The sequence below is a fragment of the Lathamus discolor genome, chromosome 4, assembly GCF_037157495.1.
Source record: "Lathamus discolor isolate bLatDis1 chromosome 4, bLatDis1.hap1, whole genome shotgun sequence".
Taxonomy (NCBI): domain Eukaryota; kingdom Metazoa; phylum Chordata; class Aves; order Psittaciformes; family Psittacidae; genus Lathamus; species Lathamus discolor.
Genome location: NC_088887.1, coordinates 42,953,413 through 42,968,129, shown reverse-complemented (window position 1 = coordinate 42,968,129; position 14,717 = coordinate 42,953,413). Strand labels below are relative to the sequence as shown.

Here is a 14,717-nt window from a genome sequence, read left to right as displayed (position 1 = left end):
AAGCTAATCAGAGGTACATATGTGTATAGCAGAGAGGAAAATTAGCAATGCATCAAATCTTTACTGCATAGAGAGAATAGTGATTAAGAAGAAATATATCACCAGTTACTTCCTAATCGTCATCCAGTCCACACTTCAAGCTGTTAAGCCCCATTGCAGCTGGTGCTAGGAGTACCAGGTAACTGGGAAAATGCCTGCATGGTGCATTTTCCCATAGGTGAGGCTTTGGATTTTCCTACAAGAGGATCCAGCTTTTATACTCTTAGAAAAACAACTGTCTTTATGCCAGATCTGTAATTGTTTACTTGGGGGGCCATGTAGTTTCTCATGATCTCACTGTTGTTCATACCGAGAGCATCGGCCAGGTGCCCAGTGCAACTAAGTAAGGTCATAGAACAGTTGCACACCTGTGTTTTCCTGCCTCTTTCTGATAAACAGTTACAAGGAATATAAGCATATATACTCTGCCAAATGCACTGTGACAAAAACCTTACTTTCTTATGTCTCCCCATCATGAGTGAGAATCAAATCTCAGCTAGGTTCCCATCCGTTATAACATCTTAGAAGTGAAGGATGAGCCACTCACATCCTGTGATTCACCTCTCTCCCATCCTTATATCATCCTCTTCTAATTTAGTGTTAGTTTGAACTTGCTCATGGTATTTCAGCTCATCTAAAAGGAAGTCTCTGCTACATCTATGGAATGTCTTTTGCTTCCTCTGGTGCACTCTTATATTTCCCATTTCACTGTTCCTAAGAAGATGACCAGATTTGCTTATAATTAATTTCTTATTTCATTGTGATTCTTGTGCTCAATCTGTGGAATTAATAAATGGAAGCAAAACTAATGAATAAGGGCATTGTTTTCTCTTTCCTGTTTGGGGTGGGGCAATAGATTATATGATAAAGAGCTAGATGTTATTTTGCAGGCTTAGTGGAAAGATCACACTTTTTTCATAGAATAATTTGCTCAAAACTGTTTCATTCTGGAGATCTGTTAGAAAGTTTCAACAGGACCCAATGAATTTTCGATGAGTAGATAAAACTGGAAGTTAAGTGCCAACGTTAAATGTAGTGTGTGCACGTGTTTGTTTTATGGTGATTTCAGTTTACATATTTTTTGTCAGGAACAGTAGATAATTTTTTGTGCATTAAATTGCTCACAAACACTGTATTCAACATTTTCACAATGTCAGTATTATCATTAGTTTCTTCAGGGTTGTTTCAACACCAATATAAAATCAGTGTTTCTTTCTTCTTTTTGGTATTCTAGGAAGCAGTCACGGAAAGACAGAAGATGAAAGCTCCTATTCCCAACTTGATTGTCTTGTATGCTACTGTAACTCAGAGCTTGAAGGTTGTGACCAAAAGGGGATCAGGTAAGTAAATCTCTATCTCCGGTTAATATGTGGTTTGGAACAAAGTGCTTAATACATACAAAGAAGTGCAAATATATACTATGTTACAGTGATTTGAAACAAAATTAAGAGGATTTGAAACTCTGCAGCAAAAAAATTCAGTAGCTTCTGTATCTTTTCAGACTGTATCCTGTTATGTGAACTTGAGGCAAAAAACCCAAATATGTTAAAATCAGATACTTAATGTGAAATCAATGTTACTTAAAAGACTTTGTTGCAGTCAGTGTTGTTAGTGTGAGCTGCTAGATTTAGCTGTTTGACTATATATTTTATTGTGAAGAATCTTCTGGAAATTCAGATAATACAGTTTTGGTTTAGGCTACTGATTTTTGTAACACAACAAATAGATTGAGCACAGTAAATTTAATAACCATGAAAAGTGAGCAATAAAATGTGTTTTTGAATGGTCTACTTGATACATGGTTGAAGAGTTTAATTCAACGAAGAAAAGGCAGTTTTTCAGAAACCAAGCAGAGGGTGCCGTGTTTACCAAACATCTTTCATACTTTTACTAAACATTAATTATCTTCATATATAAATGAGGGGAACACCAATATTGAGACAATTGAGTAGTTTTGAATTAATGTTTTGTTTGTGACCCTGAAATTCTGATTTTTCATTCCTTCACTTTTCATTGGATAATGAAAAAAAAAAAAGGCAGGATATTACTGCTCTAAACTGTCTTGCTCTATGGCATTAAAGGACACTAATCCTTAATGGATGTCTTGATCCCATGTTGTTGTAATTAGTTAATTAGGTTTGTTGTTATTAGTAGTTTTCCTTTTGGCATTGGCATGGTTTAGGTAGCTTGTGTTGTACTGTTCCAGAAGTCTGTCTCTGATTTCCTTTTGTATTTTTTAAAATTTGTTTCCAGATGGTGTTGGTTGTTGTAAACTGGTGCTTAGGGAGGACATAGGTCTTCATACATTCTGGACAACAGCCTAAATCATATTTTTTATTTTCAATGGATTATATTTGTAATAATACTATAAACCTGATTATATGTTCAATATTATAGTGACTGGAAATGTAGATGGAGGGAAGGCAAATAAGTACCACTATGAAGTAAGGTATTCCTCAACCAAGGCTTGAGATTAGAATATATTTAAATTCAAGAAAACTGTAGTTTACGGAGTGTGTGCAAGCAAAGGAGTTGGTGATCTCTGTATCATGATATCATCAAAAGGTGTTTGTAATATGATGTTGAAGCCTAGATAGACATCACAGATACCCTTTGAATGTGGGTGAGGTGGTTCTGTTTGATTAATATTTAATACTTGTAAATTTAAGTTGAGGCCTCTTAATCCAAATTTAGTATAAATATCATTGATTAACTTAAAGTAAATTTTACAATGGCATCCATTTTTAAGGAACTAAAAAAATAGCCAGTCATCAGATACCTTTACTTGAATGTGACAATAATAAGAACTTGGGTTGTTTTTTTCCATTTTATTTCATCATTTTTGTCTGTATTGTCTTCCTCTGATTAACCAATGCAAGGAAGAGCAGTAAATATACATTTTAATTTTTGTTTGGTAAAGTAATGTAGTTGCTATAATAACAGCAAGAGAAAGAGCATACAATACTTTTTAAGATGTCCAGAATATATTCTCATCCTGATGCTGTCATAAAAAGGAAAAACTGTAATGGAAATCTTTGGATCATGCCTTACTACAGTAAAATGTAACGTGGGGTTTTTGATATTACCATGTGAGATCTGCTTATCCTGTATATAGTTTCAATTAGCTGTATCACCAAGAGGGTTGATTATCATAATGTAAGTGCAGAGGAAAAATCTGATTTACTGAAGTCTCAGATCCTGCTGCCTTTGGTCATGTCATTTAATGACTTGAGAATGGGAGGACTTACACAGAATCAGGTGGAGGAGTATAATGACATGTGTGGCTGCTTGGTTTGGGTTTTTTTTTGTTGGTTTTGTTGTCCTTTGGTTTGGTTTGGTTATGTTTTTTCCTTCCTTTGGATGATCATGAGGCCTATTCAGCAATCCTGAAGTGTTTTTACAAAGAAAACTTTATTTACTTTAACAGATGTTTTAGCAAAATAAGATGCACTTATCTGTACTCTGAAAATAGAAAAGGCTTCCTGCATGTGATGCAGCATGTAATTGGAAGCGGGAAAGAAAAATTAACTTGGAAAACAGAACTCTAGTTTTGTATTAATATGTTAACCAGAGGCAGAGGATGATGACAACATAGTTAAGTCTCTTTAGTCAGTTCTACTTGTGAGTTTACTTCGTCCTTGAAATGTCAGCATGAAAGTACAATTAATAGCAAAATAAAAATGTTGGCATATTTTTATACTTACGAGATGATATAATTATAAATGGGGAGCAGTGGTATCAACCTTTTAGAGATGTGTTGTTTTTATGTACTTTCTTCTCTGTTAAAAAGAATGTATTAAAAGAAGTTGTTGCATTAGTATGATAAATGGTTATCCCAATTGTGACTTATTCCTTGTGATCACTTTTGTTGAATATATTTCTAAGGACCAGACCTAAAAACACTGATCTTGTGTTCTTCATGTATTTAACTGAAGTATTTTATGTTAAAAAGAGTTCTATTCTTGGAAATACATATTTTGTATACTGTCATTTAGATTTTTCCTAGTAGAGTACTTCAGCTCTCTTAAAAGTTTGTTATCAACTATACTAAAATGATAGTGATTAATAAAAGTAAGAGTTTCTCCATCTGTTAGAAATACACTTCCAACTACTTCTCTGATCTGTCAAGAGCACAAGAACCTACCTTCATAAAGTCATGTGTAATACTTCATAGACTCAATTCCTGGTTTTATTTCTAAAAATGGGTAACAACTCTGACAGTCTATTGGCTTTCAGGACTGACATTATATCAAAGAATTAGCAGTATGTATAAACAGTATCAATCTAGTATTCTTGTCTTTTTTTTTTTTTTTTATTGAAAAGCATGTTAAAAAAACATTGCAAGAGATAGCCTAGGTTGTTTTGCATTGGATTAAATTTCTGATCATGACAGCTGTCATTACGAAAGGCACTTAAATAACATTACATAAAGGCAGGTCTTGAATCATTCTACCACTTTGTGCTATTTATCAGTTAAATATAACAGTACAGGGCATGAAGTGAAGAGTATTAATTAAATATTTATTACATTAGCAGGAAAACATGCTTTAAATTAGCTTGCTCATAACTGTGTGATGTACCTTTATCTTGCACTTTATCTTGTATGCATGATTCTGCTTCTATCTGACAGAAGATGCATTTTTTTTCCAGTTAATGTTTTCAATAATTTCTGTAATGCAATGAACAGTTTCAAATTACTCATTAACATACAGTGGATTTATTTTACGTTAAGAGTGTAATTATTTGTTACATAAGAATGGTTGGGTAAGCAGTTCCAGTAGCAATTCCATTGATAAATACAAATGATTTAAGAAATTTTTTCTAATATCCACATAAGAAAAAACTAAATTGGGCTTATTTACACCTAAACTTTTCCTGTCAATTGTGGTTGAAATTACAACTCTAAAAGTTATAGCTTTTTTTCTTCTCAAAAAAGAAAGAAAAGATCCTTTGCCTTAAGCTTTGCTGTTCCAGCCATTGACATCAGAGTAGATGTAATGATTGTTAATTGGACATTTTAGCTATTCAGTGAAGTCCCCATGACCTTCTCCAGAGGTTTTAGAGCCTGCAACAGTAACTGCAAAGATGAACTTTAATTTGGCACACGGTAGATATCAGATGTAATCTACTGAATGGGAAGCTGATTCTAGCATTACTTCTTGGCTTTTTGAGATATCGGAAAGTGTCTTGCTTCACGAAACAATTCCTCTCTTTGATCACTGTGTCCTGCTTGATGCAGAGGAAGAATAAATAATTCAAGCATTCATACTTTGATTCATTCATCACATAGTTTTACTGCAATTGGCTTAAAACTCTAAAGTGTGGGAAATAATGCCTGGTTCTTAGCATGATGCCAAACTTCATGTAAATTTACAAAATGCGTAAAAATATGTAGATGTATTATTTGTGCAGTCTGATGACTATATCGCAACTAATTGTTGCTTAATTCAGTCTTTGATAGTATTTTGATAACTTTATGGTAATGCATTTCTAAATGTTTTCCTTTCAGTGATTTTTCCTGAAATTATCCTGTTTCATAGTCCTAAATAAAGTGTAGATTTATTTATTTTTTTTAGCTATATGGTTTTACATCCTTAGAAACTCACATTTCTTGAAGTCTGTTCTTTTCAGGTTGAGTGGTATTTGATCACTTGTTGTGAATAGAGTTTTTGCTTATGAATTATTTAATATTCATCAAAGAGGAAGTGGGTTAGGAGAGACTGTCATGCTGATCAGTACAGATTTTTTTCCTTGTAACATGTATGTAGAATAAAATACTTGAACACTGTATTGCCACCTGGTGGTTTTTTCCAAGCATGCTCAATAGACAAAGGAAAGAAAGGGTTTTTGATTTTTGTGGGGTTTTTTGTGTTTAACCAAATCTGATAAAAGGGAGAATGGGGTGAGAAGTATGTAGAAAAATTTATTACGTAAAGAATTATATCATATTAGTATAATTAGATAATAGTAGTGTAGTGGCATTTTATACGCTCACATTGCCTAATGGCAATCTGGTGTTGCCTTGTATCAAAAAAGGTGAGAGATTGTTGTTACTGTTTGTAGTTCTCTGTTTTTTTCTACACATTATTATGCATTACAAGTTAGTTGGTATTCTGTGTTCAGTGCTATTGTGTGTGCTATTGTGAATGGAAATTTTCTTTTCTAGGTCAAATTTATTCTATGATTGAATAATTTAACTGGAAAAACAATCTTTCCAGTGATGGTTTATTAGGATATGTATGAGATCTGTCACATCATTATGATCAGATTAAAGTCTATAGATGTATTTTGTTATGTAGCAGATTACTTCTCTTTTTGTAGTAGTTCTGTGCCTTAGCTGTTACAAATGAATATGGGTGGTTCTAGTTATTGCACTTGTATGGAAGATCCGCACTGTGAAAAAAAGAAAGACTTTTGACATTGTGACATTGGTATTTCTGAGTTTTAGTTTGTTTTGTAAGAGCAAAATATGAATTTTAACTAGGTAAAGATAATCGAAGAGGTTTTTTTTTTGTTTCTAAGACTAGTAGAATTCTGTGGAACAGACTAGAAATATATATATAAAATTCTCATGTAGTTATAATTTGACAAATTCCATACTTGTTAAGAACTATGAGCAGACATTTTTCTAAATTATGGTCCTCTATTAATTTTTTTATAAATTGTCTCTCATGTAAGGATAAGTGTATTTTAAAAAATAATATCAGATGTATAAAGGATATCTCTGCACAAGTAAGACAGTTTTTCAAAACCATTTCTTTTAACTGCAAATGAAACACATGATCAATGCTTTGTAGGCATTAGCATCAACAAACCCAAGATTTTACATCTCATGACAAACATTGTAATGAGAACTCATTAACGTATCAATAAATAAAACAGAAAACAAGAAAATAAATCCATGGAATAGAAATTACTCACCTGTGCCATATGTAAGGAATATATATACAAAAGTCAAGACAGTTTGAGAACTCTTTTCAGGTAGGGAGAATTTTTGAGTTTAGTTTAATCGTTTGTACCTTATAATTGAGTTGTCACTATTTTACAGAAAATAATTTAATATATATATCTAGAATCCAGCATACATGACAAAAACACCTTGAGAAATTGTACACAATTAAGTAACTGCTGTGGCTTAGCAGAGATCTGTTACCCAGTATTTGAAATTTTGTAGGGTTTTTTTTATTTCTTTTTTTATAACCCTTCTGGTTGAGACTTGATGTCCTAAGTGCATAGTACTACATAAGTCATGCTATTCTTCTTAGAGTCTTTCCTTCAGTGGAGCCATTCTGCCATTCTCTTTCTCATTCTGCCTGTGTCTTGACTACCTAAGTATTTTCTTTTTGGATTCTTGTCAAAAGGTAATTAGTTGATGAATGTCATATTGGATCTAATATGTACTGAATAGTAATCATATGGGTCAAAAATAATTTATCTGTTGTTCTTCTTACACAGTTTATAGGCAGAACACTCTCATATACAGTACTCCAGGTACGCTGGGCTTGGAGCAAAGCATTTGCAGCAATTAAAGGATATGCTTCTTGCAAGCCATAGGAGTTTATATCAATTGATATTGATGGCCCCTAGCTACTGTTTTCACTCTGTTACAGAATGTTAGTTTTCCATTATTAGTTGATGAGACTTGTGGTTTGTTGGGCGGTTATACAGAACCTGAAATAATATTTAGAGTCTATCTGTGTCTATCTGATGTATAAGATTAACTTCTGTGAGCAAGGAGTTTTCAAGTTGGAACAATTAAGATTACTGTTATTACTGTGAAAACCTTTTTCTGTTTCTCTTTTGTGACAAGAAACAAAAAGTGAAAGACAGTCCTCAGAAAAAAAAACATTTATAACTATATTATTGCACTGGGTGGGGGTGGGAATATATTTCATCATGACCTGATTAAAGAAGTTTACCTTATTTCATCTGAGAATTGTTCAAAAGAACCCAATCATTCTGAATTGGCATATAAATGTGCAGCCTTGGTTGTGGTTGTAGCTGTGGGGCTGAACTGGGAAAACTCTGAAACATTTTTTGGTTTTAGGGAGAAGAGAGAGGAAGATAAGGGGAAACCTTTACAGCTAAAACCACAGTGGAGATAGATAAACAGAAATCCCTGTGCTTCATTCTCAAGGAACTTTCTTATGTCCTGATCTAATAATTTGTTCCATATTGATTTTATTAGCAATAATATTCATCTGCTTTATATCTTAAGAATGAAAGATATTTTAATTTACTTTTTTGCATCTTTGTTGGTCTGATTTAAAGATGGTTGTTCCTCCTCATTTATTATGTAGTAGAAATCAGTAACTTTTATTTTTAATAAAACATACATGCTTTCCATATATAGTTGGCATAAGCAAAATAGTTCAAGAATTAATTAACTGTGTGTATCCACTTTCTTGGATTTTACCTAATTACTTCACAAGATATAAACCTTGTGCGTATCAGTGGGGGAGGGTGTTATTTGCTTTCTTAGGTGCACATTTCTTTTAAAGATGATAGAAAATCTTCAACAATACCCTTGAGTATATAGTAATAGGGCCAGCTGAGATGAATGAATGCTTATGTGTGTTGGGAGGGAGGTCTAGAGGATCTAGAGTTGTGAAGACCGTGTAAATGCTCTGCATCCTTCAGTGCTTTCACCGTCTGTCTTGAACTTTTGCTATCCGTCTGACACAACCATGAGGCCTCCTGGAATTAGATATAGGCCACAGAAAAGTTTTACTGCTTTTTCTACATGGATGTTAAAAGAGTGATTAGTGGCCTTGAGCACCTTATTTAGACAGCAAAAATATCCATATCCCCATCCTGCAGTCAATTCTTGCCAGTTTTTCACCTTCTTTCTTGGTTTATGAAGGGAAAAACCTATCTATCTGATTATTGTTAGGAGAAAAGAATTGATGTGCTTTTTGTGAATCAAGCAATATTGGAAGAAAATAGGAATTCAAAATTTTTAGTAACATTCTGTATAATCAGGAAATTGGTGGGTTCCTTTATCTTATTGTTTTGAACCTGTTGTTTTTTTTTTTTTTTTTGTTGTTGATGCCAGCTCTATATGGGAAGCATGTATTTTTCTTTAAAAGAATAATACGTTACAATGCTGTATGCTTCTTTAGCTACAGAATGTTCCATATGTTGGATTGCTGTGGAATAATTTTCAATGTATAGTTTCCATTTGAAAAAAAAAACCTGAATAATAATCTTATTGGACAGAACACTAGTTTTGTTAGTGAGCTTAAACAGATGCATGGCCACTGGGATGGTCCAGTTACAATTGTCTTCCTTTTTTTATGCTAAGGACCCTGCTCAGTAAATCAGATAAGGACCAATGCTGCGGATTGTATCTACAGAAGTGGTGGGGGCTGTATTAGAAAGAAAGAAACACAGTTGTGTGCTGCTAGACAATTTGGGCAATAAGGAATGATTGCATCACAAGCATAAATCCTTTGTGACACATTACTTTTTGGAGGCACTATGAAAGCAGTAACTGTTACTTGTTTTCTGAGCATTTATGAACAGGATGGCTGGCATTTTAAAAATAGTTATATGACCTTTTGTTGTTGCTAGGATCCATACTGATAGTTTTCAGTCCTGTGAGATGGTGAATAATACCACAGTATGTGAAAAGCCTGTGCATTAGCAAAGGGTCAATGTTTTGTAGTGTGTAATACATATTAAGAAATGACTAATGATAGTAAAGGAGACAAAGCAAAATCTAAAGCCAAAAGGACGGTAATAGATATTCTTACATAGTGTGGTCATTGAGTTTTAGTGGAGGTTCAGAATGACTCTCTGCTTCCACAGACCTTATTTTCCCTGGGGAATGGTTAACAGTTGTTTCAGTGATTGACATCTGTTGGCAAATGGCCTAGAAGATGTAAAAAAAAACAAGTGACCTTTGATCAGAAATAGCTGTTGCAGAAGATTTATTTATTTGAATATTCTGCTGTCAATTTTATGTAGAATAATGACTGTGGAAAACAGACGAAATAGCCTCAAGCCAGCAGATAGATTTGTCTTTTTTATTTAAGTGTATTCTGTTGTTAAATATTATTAAAATATAGAAATAAGGGCTGGGATATGAAGTTTCACCCATTAGGGTATGTTCTGTTGCTATGCCTAAAGCAGATAAAAATCTATGCAATCTGTCCAAGATTAAAATGCTTATTGACTTGTTCTTTCTGAAAGATGAAGGGAGAAAGTGCTCTCAGTACTGCATACACAGATATATGGGAAGCAACTTAGCATGAAATGAGAAGGTTGTCCTTTTAAGATTGCAGTGCAGAAATTTTCAGCCATTCTTGCTCATACTTGGTTTTGCTGTTAAGGTCTTTATTTCAAATGCAACATGCACATTGCCCGTCATTACTTTAAGATACATACTTTATCTGTTTTTCGAAAGCTTCTTGCAATTATAAGTAAAATTATCAGACTGCTATAATGGTAAATTATGACACAGTTGGGTTAGTTGAAAGATGAGTGCTCCATAATTTTATCATCTTGTTCTGAACGCTTAACTCATTTCAGGAAACTGTCAGGTGTACAGTTGCAAAGCAATCTGCAAATGCATTTGGAGTAGCACAGTTCCAAAAATGGCTTTTTTGCATCCTTGGCAAAAAAGAACACTTTTTATTATCTTTTAAGTCAAATTTGATTCCAATTAAAATGGTTCCAATTGATAATTCCAATTTTAATTACAGAACCACTTAAGTTGGAAGGTACCTCTTCAGATGATATAGTATGACGTCCCTGGTTGAAGCAATGTCAGCTACAGCAGGTTGCTCAGGATTGCAAGCAGTTGAATTAAGTGATTTCAGGACTGTTCTTTAAGGAGTATTTTTAAGGTGCTTAGGGAGACTTTTCAGAGGCTATATGTTCATGCTGTAGTTCCTGACCCTCAGTTTTTCCAGATTGCAGCTTTCCTAAACATCTTGTTAATCGTGAGTTGTCTCATTTCCCGGTGGAAATTGTGACATGTTTAGGATAGTAGCACCAAATTGCTGTAACGTGGAGTTGCAATATACCAAGGAAACACCTGGAACTATTGTCATGTCAGGTTCTAAAATGTGACCTAATTGCAAGCAGCATCAGTTAAAATGACTTAATACCTGTTCAGGGTGTTCCGTTTCTTTCACAATAAGATTATTTATTTCCTGGAATTACAAATGTTTTCAAACTCTATTGAAACATAAGCCAGTAAATGAGGCATGTGTTAAGCTATGTGAAATAATGAGTGTACAGAATCTGTGTTTTATCTTTCTCTTGCCATCTTACTTTAAACCATAGTTAATATCCTTGATAATACAGGAAACATAGTATTTTCTTATGGGAAAAGTAATTGGATAATACTAAGCATGTTACCTTCATGCTTTTTTATATAATTCACTATGATCTTTTTTCTAATGAGGTTTGTCATTGTAGGTAGAACAGAGGCAGTGACTTGTGATATAAAAATTTAAAGAGCAGGCCATAGAGTCAACAGCTTCAAAGAAAATCAGCAACATACGTGGGTTGTCTGCATAAGAAGAGCACAGCTTGAAGCAAAGCTGTTCTTAATGCTTTTTTTTTTTTAAGTACAAGTTTGGCTTGTCTGAAACTCCTGAATTTTCTGCTGGATGTCATTGGCTGTATAACCTGGAGTGAATCCTGAAGGCAAAAAAAGAGAGATGGACAAGGAACAATGAAAAAGTAACTGTGCCGTGAGGAAGGCTTAATTCCTTCCCAGGGATCATGAAGCCTGTAGAGAAGCTGTTAAGCTGTTGATAAGTGATCACCTGGGTGCAGCACAGCAAAGGAAGAGGGAAAAAATGGATCAATATCGTAAAATTCTGAGCCCTTTCTAATCAAACAGGTTGAGCCCAGTATGACAAGGAGTCAAGCTATCTTTTCTAGGAGTGACCACTGCATACCTCATGATGAGATGAGCAAATGCCCTGCTTGTATTCTGCTGACTATGCCAGGCCACTTCAAGCACCTTGCAACAAAATCACTTTTTCATATTGTAAGTTAATTTTTGCCATAGGCAGTGTTTTAAATATAGTTTGCATATTTATAATTTGAGACAAAATCAAGTTTTGCATTTTTCTAAGAAATTAAATAAGGGTCAGTGACAGAACATTCCAGTTGGATAATAAACATTTTTTGAAATAATTATTCAGCAGAATTACAAGTGAGTATAAATGTACAAATAGGTATGCATTCATTTTATAGTATACTATTTGCTGTAAAGTTTTAGCAAAGTGATACTATTAAGGATGAAGTAGGAAGCTTAAAACAGACAAAGTTGGGGAAGAAATCATAGCAAACCATGTTTTTCAGAAAATGCATTTTTATTGCAAAAAGTAGTTGTCCAGGAGTGGAGGAACAAATTGGTTCTGAGTATGAGGAATGATGGAATAGGATGGCTTATATTTTTAAATTGTAATAATTTTTCTATATATATTTGAAATTTATTCCATAAACCACTTGAAAATAATTCCTATACAGATTTGAAATAAGGTAAACACCTATTAATTCTTTTTCTCAAATTTTCAAAGAAAACAAATTCATGATGAATGTAGTGTGGTCTGTTAACAAATTTTATTGATTCCCTTGAAATAACTGCCAACTATTACTATTATTTGAACTTTTGTTTTGTTACAACTAGTTAAATTATCAGAGGTCCATGCAGTGGCGTAGAAATAATGAGATGATTTAATAAAAAGTAGTTCAGACAGGATGTCATTTAGCAGCATAAAAATTAGTCGGTGTAAGAGTTTACGACAAGAGTACATCAAAATGCAAGAGGTCATTGCCCCCACCAAAAAACCCCATCAACTCACTCTGCTGTAAAAAGCAGAGGATAATTATTAGGAGGTAATGCAGTGATTGAATTCCAGTGTGATTACACTTTTACAGTGCCCATAGAAACTGTTAGCTCAGCCTCACAATAAGATTCTCCTAAAAAGCAACTGTCCTTGCTATTTCTGAGTAGTATCATGCCATCTGTAATTTGGGGCAAATTTTAAAGAACTGAAATTCATATTTAACTAGGTAGATGGCTTCATTCATGGTTTTATTTCACTTTGTCACTGTTCATTAATGCACATGTAATAAACCTACACTTCAAAGTAGGTCATGCTATTCTCATGCATGTACCAAGCTGACATGTTTTGTATGAGTTTGGTATTGAAGACAGTTATGTTAAGGTGGTGCTGTCGATACCAGAGTTAGAGTACATGCTGCTCTTAGGATTCACAATAACTCATACCTGGAAATACTATTGTTTCCAGTGGGGAGACTCAAGTCATTCATTTCAAACTGTACTTGAACAAGAAGATGGAGAAGATGAGGAAGAAATGCACATTCCATGTTACTAGATGACTTTTTCCCATTTGCTTCCTTCAGTTATAGATACATAATGTGAAGGATGTAACGAGGCATGGTAGTTGCCCGTGACTGAACAGCAAATTGTTAGATGTTCCTGGGCTGAGAAACTCAAGAAAAGGCTTTAAAAGCTGTTTTTCTGTGCCAAGATGTATTCATCAGCTTCAAGGTATTGACAGTTGTGACAAACGGAGAGAAAGTGGCCTCTGTCTCCTGCAGATAATTTCCTACATAACTGCAGGTGGTAAAACAACCATCCTCAAACACGTGGCTATTCAGAATTTTACGTCCATGTTCTGAATTCTGTCAAGGAGAACATCAGTTTTATTTACACTAAAAATCACAGGAATCTAGTTTTCTGATAGAGGCTGTTGCAATTGTTAGTAATATATAGGAACTCCTGGAAGTGAATTACTGTGACACGCTGCTGTGTAATTTTAAAAGTATCCAACTCTCTAATTCTTTGTTTATATCAAAACTGCTCTGCTACTCTCTGAAAGCTGCTCAGCTTCCTTTTTCTATATGAATTTATTAAAAAGAATTAAATTTCATTTATGTTTTAGGCTGATTTCATTAATATGTCATTAAAAATGGCTATTTTCTCTCCCATTTGCCTGATCTTAATTTCTAGCCTAAATGTAGTATGAAGTCTTTCTTTTACGGGAAAGATCAGGCATCAAGTTCCATCACACTCTAGAGAGCAGAATAATGTTATGTATGCTTTGCTCACAGTCCTCCTCTGCTGCAATGAATTCTCAATGCAAAGCCACATGTGAAAGTAATTTCTGTTTACGTTTACTTCAGTCAAAGAAAAAGGTGAACATTTTGCACTTCCTCCCCCCTTCCCGTTCATGAGGACCTCTTTCTGTCTTTATTGTGTACTCGTGGATTATTTTTTGATTTGGATTTATTTTTTATTATCATTAATTTCTGTATAAATAGTACACTGCTGTCTATTTTGCTCATTTTGGGATCAAAATGGAACACCTGCTGAATGAGTCTCTGACTTACAGGAGGATAATAACCTAATCTAAACATGAATGATTAAAGTTGCCCATGTATATGTACAACTACAATATATGTATTACATATGTACACCTATGTAGTTGATAATTTCCATTTGAATAAGGGCAAATGGAGAAAATACTCAATCTACCACAAATTATTTAATTTTAGTTACTGTTTAATCTGAAGTTCATAATTTTGTAACTTCAGTGAAATAGTGGAATGGCAGGTTCTTGTGTAATGTTACTTTTTTTTTTTTTTTTTTTTTATATATTTTGTACATGTGATGGTTAGTTGATGCA

The 14,717-nt window shown here is 33.8% G+C and overlaps 1 protein-coding gene across 1 annotated transcript in view; it reads left to right on the top strand.

Annotated features, from left to right (window-relative positions):
* IL1RAPL1 (interleukin 1 receptor accessory protein like 1) overlaps positions 1–14,717 on the top strand; it is a 737,773-nt gene that overhangs the window by 86,236 nt on the left and 636,820 nt on the right. The window contains exon 2 of the mRNA XM_065675722.1: positions 1,274–1,379. Coding sequence (XP_065531794.1) covers positions 1,298–1,379 — 82 coding nt within the window. The 5' untranslated portion in view covers positions 1,274–1,297. The remainder of the gene's footprint in view (positions 1–1,273; positions 1,380–14,717) is intronic.